We start from the raw sequence: 7881 nt of genomic DNA, 5'->3' as shown, positions 1-7881 counted from the left end.
TGGACCATTACTTTTTTCAATCTTTGAGTGGACTAACTATATAAATGAAAAAACTCTTTTTATTATAGTATGACTATATATTTTTTTAATTTTACTCATCAAGAGGCCTGGTAATATCTCTCAGTTAATATGAGAGACAATTTTCATCTTGACTATTCATATTCCACTGCATGAATATCACTAAACTCAATCATAACTTTTATGATCACCCGATTAAATGTGACTTTTGACTAGGTCAAAGTTAATTGATTATCATATAAGAATCCATGATAATCTTAAGTCAAAGGGCTTAGTGACATGTTGCATATTAGATGAGTTTATGACTTATGTCATACAGCTTTCTCATAGCAGGTTAGTCCAGTACCTTGTACCTTTTTAAGTACCTACGATTTTAATTTATATCTCTATAGTTAATTAAAGTCATACTAGTCTTTTTTTCATTCATGATCCCTCATAAATAATTGATCAGATACATTTATGACAATTACTATAGTTTACTTAATAATATAGTTATTACTGTAAACATATAATTAATATGGTAATAAAAAAGTTCATTAAATAATAATATTCATAATGTAATAATAAGCCATGAAGCATAATTTCTAAAATTCGTTTCTTTTATTTTTGTTTTTCCATGGATGGCTCAGGCCTCAAGTTGAACCTCCAATTTGTGGGCAACAAATTTATATTATGAAACACCACCGACCCTGACATGTTAAAACTCCTATTTATAATATAACCCATCAGGTACACATACACCCTTCATCTTCATATATGGGATGTTTTTTAAAAATTTATTTTATTTTTAAATATAAAGAGTGTTATTATATTTTCGAGTGATTAGACTTTTTTTTCTGTATTGAAGGGGAGGAGATATCAATTATTTGTATGCTTTTTTATCCATCAACATAATATTAATTCTAATATAATTAAGAGTAAAATAAAAAAATTGTTGTGATTTTATGTACTTTCAATTAAATAATAAATTTGTATTGGTATATATAATTTAGTTGAAAACATAAAGATGGATATCACTACATCTAAGAGGAGAGAAAAAGACTGTAGCCGATATGTTAGGAAAATTTGGGGAGACATAAAAGTCTCGTGAATGGATTCATCTTCATAATTTAATTGCGTACTTTAATTACAAATTTATACATTTACTAGCGGACAGACATAGTTTAGTTGTCACAGCTGTGACTTGTGAGAGGCAGAGAGTTATGAAACCAACCAGCCAAGTGCGCCTACCCACATCCACGTTCCACACCAGTCCAATTTACTATATTTTAATAATCACTGTGTGTATCTTTTCTCTTATTTTCTGAGAAAAATTTTAATTAGGACTTCTTAATTTAATTTAAATTAAATCTCATAAAATTTTGAAATTTTACTGTATATGTGAGGGACTAAAATAAAATTAAAAAACTGATTGAAATAACTTTATTATTTTTGGTGAAATGAACAATTGATTCATGAAAAATAAATAAGTGACGCATGAAAAATGAACAATTGACATAAGTAAAATTTATAACTCTAAATAATAATATAACATTGCTATATGAATATAAATAATTGAAGCTTGAAGCATGGACAACTTGTATAAGGAAAACAAACAACTGATATATGAAAAATGAGCAATTAACATAAATGGAATAAGAATAGCAAATTCATAGTGATGCTACTTTGTTAATGAAAGTTGCAAATTTCACTTATATTAATTATTTATTTTTCCTACACGAGTTATTCATGCATCTATTTTTACAAAAGATAATAAAATTATTTCAATCAACTCTTTAATTTCACTCTAATCTCTTATATGTGTAATGAAATTTTAAAATTTTTAAGACGTTTGACTTAAATTTAGTTGGGTCAGGGGATCTCACTTAAATTTTCCCTATTTTCTGGCCGCAACAAAAATCAACATTCTAAAAAGTACTCCTTGTCACACATTTAGTATAGCCGTATTTTGTTTTCTAAACCAGCTCTCAAATTCTTATAATCATTCTGCGGAGGAATATATGGGCCTTTTTATTTTTTTATTTTTTTTTTTTGGTATTGGCATTTAGATTTGGTAGAACTTCAACCAAGGATAGTGGATGAGACTTAATTATCAATGAACTCTCAAAAAAACTTAAAACTTCAATTCAATTTAAGAAATTGAAATGAAAATAATTTTAATAGTAAAAAAATCAAAGCTCTCTTTACTTATTATATAGAATCTCTAGTTGTTATTTTTTTATTTCACTTATTAATTTATCAATATGAGTTGTAAATTATATTAATTTGTTAGATAAGTAGCAACATCAGATGATAATTAACTTTACTTATTAATTTACTAACATTAGTTTTAAATTATAATACATATCAATAATTTACAATTGATATTAGTAAATTAATAAGTAAAATTAGCAATTTAACAATTGATATTATTGTTTGTGATTGAACAACTGATACCAAATCTTGTATAATTATTTACATGTCAATTCATATAATTTACAACTCATATTAGTAAATTAACAATTAATAATTTTACATAATAAGTAAATGATACTTTGATATTTTTACCGTTAAAATTATTTCTATTTTAATTTGCTAAAATAAACTAAAGTTTTAAATTTTTTTAAAACTCTTTAGTAATTAAATCCTATTTAGGTTCTGAATTAAAATTCTCCTCATTAATTTTGGATAATAAATAGAGGCAGAGGAGAGACAGAGTGTGTATAACTATAATATAATATTTAAATAAACAACGCTCCCTTCAATTAAGAATTTCGTGAAAATGAAATGACAATTCAGTGGTATAGTTAAAATGAGTAAAGGGGAAAAAGGCACAGAGAAGAGAACCCGTGCGGCGTGGAGCATCACTTCATCAATCAGAGCTTGATGCTGTCATCATGTGCATCCTCGGTCAAATACTTTAGGTTATAGATTTTTTTTTTTTTAATTAGACGGACAGACAATAGTAACTTAAGGTTACAGATGAAATCAAACATACAACCTTTCATTTAAAAGGGAGCATACTTATTACAAAATTACAAGATTATTGGCATAAAAAGAAAAAATGGAAAATTAATGAACCACTGAGATTTAGAATTTTATCAAAACTAACTAGAATTTGGATCCTTTCCGGCGATATCTTATTTTTTAAATTATTGATGCTATTATAAACTCTAAACAATATAACTTATTTTTTAAATTATTGTGCAAGTCTCGCTTACGCTCAGTGCGCATTCCGCAGAGAAATCACTGGCCAATTATCAAAATAAATAAATGGATAAGCAAGTAAGTAAATATATACAAAACAGCTGGGTACGTATTTAGTCGCTAACAGTTCTGCAGTGGCAGAGAGCTTCTTTTCTTTCTCTTTCAAATTGTACAATCTCCAATGGCATTATAAATTGGAAGAGACATTCAGCGAAGAAGAACTTCACAAAAGCATTAGTACTGGTTAAATTTACAGCATTTACGGCTGAGAAGAAACCATTCAGGGACTGACGAGTCCCTCTCTGGAGGCTAAGATGTTCAATAACCGTGGGAATAGCCGACATAGTTCAATCGAGGTCGGAGATTATACTTAGGATCGCCATAGTCAACAGCTTTGATGACCATGGTCTCACGTCTCCCATCCTGCTCCTGAACTGCCCCGAACACAATCTCATTCGGCTCGCAATTCTGATCATAGTAGGTTTGAGGGCCCGATGAATAATGCTTGTGATGAATCTGGTGCTTGCGTTGCTGTTGAATCTGTTGATCATACTCACCACCATCCCACCTGTTGCTCATGTAAGCCCCTCGAGGTGGGTTCAAGTGTTGCAGGGCAGGCTTTTCCAGGTCCTTCTGATTCATATAAGGGCACGTTTCTCTAGGAGTCGGGGTCCTTGTTTCTAAACTCGGAGGAGGTTCGTCTTCATCAGAAATCACGAAGCTCTCTTGCACGGGCCACGCGTTGGAATGTCTGTTCATGTGCTGCTGGTACTGGTAATGCATGGCTTTCCTTTTACATCTAGAACTTCCACTGAACAGACTCCCAAATATCTCTACAAAAGCTGACCCTGAATACACGAAAAGCCTTCCAATAGAACCAAAGAAACCCTCATCTTTCTCGTATTCTTCTTCGCTGGGAATCAACGGAGGCCTCACCGACTTCAGAGGCCTTTGCTGTGCTGCAACTGGCGTGCCTTTCCTTGTATTATAATAAGCTCTTGGATCCTGCAACATCAAGTAAGACTACATTGTGAATATGACATCGTGTTAGTATAGAAAATCATGAAAAAAAAAAGGTATGCATCGCTTACATCAGAGGACGAAAACATTGCTCTGACCCTCCAATGTAGCAATGCCAGCATGTAGCCAAAAAATCCTGCAGCAACCAGCACTGCTATTCCTGCAATGGGATTATGCAAGAGCGAAGCTGCATATCTTTAAGGACTTCATGACTTAGGAAACTAGAGATGTTAAATGATCTGGTGATCATACCTAAGTGGAAACTGGCATCATCATCTTCTTCTTCATCCTGCTGCTGTCGGTAAGTAGTGCAGTCATGGTGATGGAGTTGAATCTCTCGGATTGCCAGGTTTCCTCTATCCACCACCAAAAGAGAGCAGCTGCTACCAGCATAAACTACATCAAAATCGTTTGAGAACTTTGCATCTTCACCTGGACCATCCACGTGACCTCCTAGTTGTCCCCTTTTTCCTCCTGCAATTGTGGTCACTCCTGTTTTGAAAAATCAAGCTGCAGAGTTAAACTTGGTTTGGCAGAATGGATGGTGATTGAATTTCTTGTGCAACCAAAGGAACACATGGGCCATCTCTTGCTTTTGAAGTTTTTACCAGCCATAGGTTAAGATATGTTACGTTCATTTCATTCTCAAACAGGCATGTATACCTTCATCACTGATTTTTCTTATGGCCATATTCATTGTGTCTGCAATGTAAACATTGCCTCTGCCATCCACTGCAAGTCCTTTAGGATGGTTCATTCTTGCTTCTCTAGGCCTCCCATCTATGTGTCCAGTGTACCCTTCAGCCGATCCAGCAAGGATTTTTGGTTTGCTATCTGTGGTCCACTCTTACATTTCAGAATATACCAGAAAAACGAAACTAAAAAAAAAAAAAAAAAAAAAAAAAACGGACTCAAGAGTCAAGAGGGCACTTAGAAAAAGAGAGAACTAATCTCAGAGTACCTAGGAACTGATCCTTAATTAAAATGGCAATCATATTTCTTTAAGCCAAGATGCAGTATGTAACATTTATATTCTGCAGCAAAAGAAATAATATTTCACTCAAACTTGAAATCGGTGGAGTGCATATTGTTTTACATTCTACTTTCCTTTTCCGTTTTTTTTTTTTTTTGGTCTGGGTTTAGTTCTTCACTCTTTTTAAAATCTTGGAAAGTGAAAGAGAGCAGAATGTCCACACAGATTTTTGTTGGCAGAACACCAAAAAGCATTTTGTACTTTGAAAAGCAGAAGCTTGCGCTCCCCAAAGCTTAAGCATCTTTAGTTCTTTACAAACATCTTAACCGAATCAAAAGATGTCCCAAGCATGAAGCTAAGTCACTGTACGAGGAAGAATTCATACAACAGACTTTCTTAGGAAAAATGAATCCAGTATCCCCATTCTCCAAATTATGAAGCAACTCAAAACCACAAGACTCAATCACTAAAAAGCATTGAAATTTGGCCCAAAAAACATTGAAATTAAAACGAAGGACATAATCTAGCCTAAACAAACTCAGAAAAAAGGAAGCTTACATGTAGACACTGGACTATGGATCTTGTAAATGTTACTGTTCTCGGAATCCAACACCAGAAACTCCCCATTTGATGATACTTCAACTGAGTATGGCTCAATTCCCAGATTGCTTCCGTCGAATATTGTCTCCACAGTGTAGCCACTCTCAAATTTCATCATGGAACGGCTGTGCTTCACCGAAAATTGATTACCTTAAATCCAACAAGCACATCAGATCAACCTTAGTACCCCCAAAAAAAAAAGTAGTAACGGGTGAAACAAGAAAGTGAGAATTCAATGGCAGACCCTTACCTGGTTTGGCGGTGGATTTCAACGACCACAGCCATTTAAGAAGAGCAGAAACCGCATTAGAGACAACCCCAGTCACAATTTCTGCATATCACATGATGACATGAATGTCAGAGACAGACAAAGATTTTAGATCAAATAATGTTCATGAGCCGTGAAGAAAACTAGTATCACGCACTTTATACTTACTTGCAATAGGTGTGGCCGAAGTTGATGAGAAGAGACCAAATAGGATCACAAAAATAAGAATCAAAATAAAACTACTCTTAACCATCGTTTGCTTTCTCCAGCATTAGAACACCTAACTACGAAATGCTCGCATATAGATGTCTAAACTCTGCAATTCAAGCATCCACCTTAAGAGAAGCCACCGCCAATCTGCTATTTACCTTTTTTCCTTTTTTTTTTTGGGAACACGTCAATTAGTAGAACCCTTCTCGAAAACCGAGGAGAAAGACAAAAGGAGACTTGAGTGATGATTCATGGTTTAGCATAGAGGCAGTGAGGACAGAATTTGGATGTGATAATGAAAGGCAATCATAATCTGTAGTGGTATTGTTGGGTCCTTTCAAGTCCATCCGACAAGGTGATTTTTATTCTGAGCAAACGGAATTTTGCAGGCCGTGCTTCAGCTTTCTCGTTACGAATAATGTCATGTCAGCCACACATGACATTTTATCCAGTGTCACCGTCTCAATTTCAATTCACTCAAAAAAAAAAAAAATGGCAGGGTGGGGGGGAGTAAAAGTATATCTGGTTTTACTCGGACGTAATTGTAGTTTTCGATTAGCACATAACACGATAGCCTTTAACATACTTTCTCACAATTATTACTTTATGATATCTCTTCAGGGCCTAATCCAAAGATTAATGATGATAGATAATCAAAGATAGATGTGTAGTTTAAAAGAAAGAGAGATTAAATCATGTCCACCTCAGGGGTGGATGCATGAGGGATATTTTAGGAATATGAAAGCATCACCCAACAAATTATTAAACAAATGAATTCAAGTGTTGAGGAATACTGACACTAAAAATTGCGGGGCTTATGAAAGAAAGGGGCATCAAATTATTTACAAGCATAGAAGCATGAAGTGGCCTCTTTACGTTCATGTCCTCGAATGCTTGCTTTTAATGGTGCATTTTCTTTGGGGTTAATCATAAGCTTTTTGTTTAGATCAAGAGTCGATGCCACCTCTGTGTGTGTGTGCTGTGTTGTCACCGATTAATATATGTTTATAAAAATGGTTGGAATCTGATTTTTCTGGCTTTCTTCGTGGTGGTCAAAAAACTTGTCTGCCTCTTTTAGTCAAGTAAGCAACGTTTAGGTTACGCTCCCTCTGATCAATCGTTGCGGCAAATGCCTTTTACTTTATCATCATTTGGCGTGATTCATATGCATCCACCCACTCACAGGATCAATTCCTCAGCGGTTAGTGCATGCCAGTATTCAATCCTGATTTCTTTTCTGTAAGTGCCAAATTCGCAGTTTTGGATTCACTTGAGCCTTAAAAGCTGTTTGATTCCAAAATTAATAATAGCTTTTTAACATTATCTTGTGCTGAAGAGGGGATCATTTGTGACGATGTGCCAATCAATAATCTCTCTCTCTCTCTCTCTCTCTATATATATATATATATATATTATATGAATCTACCTCTGCCATTGTGCAAAGCATCGGTCAAGTTCACTCAACTAGAAAATCTCTCTTCTATCTATCTCGTACTGCATGTTTTCTCGGGGAGAACCGATCAGATTGATTCAACTTCGTCAATGTTGATGTAGCATGTTAAAGCAGGTTACAAGTGTGGTATTACTAATTTATCCATCTGGATAG

General features: G+C 34.2%; 1 protein-coding gene across 4 annotated transcripts; it reads right to left on the bottom strand.

Annotated features, from left to right (window-relative positions):
• Positions 1-3293: 3293 nt before the first annotated feature.
• LOC129308253 (uncharacterized) lies at positions 3294-6693 on the bottom strand. 4 transcript variants are annotated; one of them, XM_054949319.1, is made up of 7 exons: positions 6234-6693; positions 6042-6128; positions 5756-5947; positions 4888-5058; positions 4477-4716; positions 4296-4384; positions 3294-4209 (listed from the first exon to the last, which is right to left on the bottom strand). In XM_054949319.1, the coding sequence occupies exons 1-7, from the start codon at positions 6316-6318 to the stop codon at positions 3523-3525; spliced, it is 1551 nt and encodes a 516-aa protein (XP_054805294.1). In that variant the 5' UTR covers positions 6319-6693; the 3' UTR covers positions 3294-3522. The 4 variants fall into 4 exon arrangements, with proteins under 4 accessions (XP_054805294.1, XP_054805302.1, XP_054805317.1 ...); XM_054949327.1 differs by having other exon boundaries at positions 6048-6128; XM_054949342.1 differs by having other exon boundaries at positions 6223-6692.
• Positions 6694-7881: the final 1188 nt, after the last annotated feature.

This window comes from Prosopis cineraria, unplaced genomic scaffold (assembly GCF_029017545.1).
Source record: "Prosopis cineraria cultivar Desert tree isolate PC_DT_omini unplaced genomic scaffold, ASM2901754v1 PC1, whole genome shotgun sequence".
NCBI lineage: Eukaryota > Viridiplantae > Streptophyta > Magnoliopsida > Fabales > Fabaceae > Prosopis > Prosopis cineraria.
Note: the sequence above shows the minus strand (reverse complement) of the source record. Positions and strands in the feature narration are given on the sequence as shown.

Bases quoted from the DNA above. Each gene is read 5' to 3' on its own strand.
- LOC129308253 (XM_054949319.1), bottom strand. From the start codon at position 6,318: ATGGTTAAGAGTAGTTTTATTTTGATTCTTATTTTTGTGATCCTATTT. The intron at 4,717-4,887 runs GTATACATGCCT...TTTTCAAAACAG, and splicing joins AAGAAAAATCAGTGATGAAG to GAGTGACCACAATTGCAGGA. The intron at 4,210-4,295 runs GTAAGCGATGCA...TTGATGTTGCAG, and splicing joins CAATGTTTTCGTCCTCTGAT to GATCCAAGAGCTTATTATAA.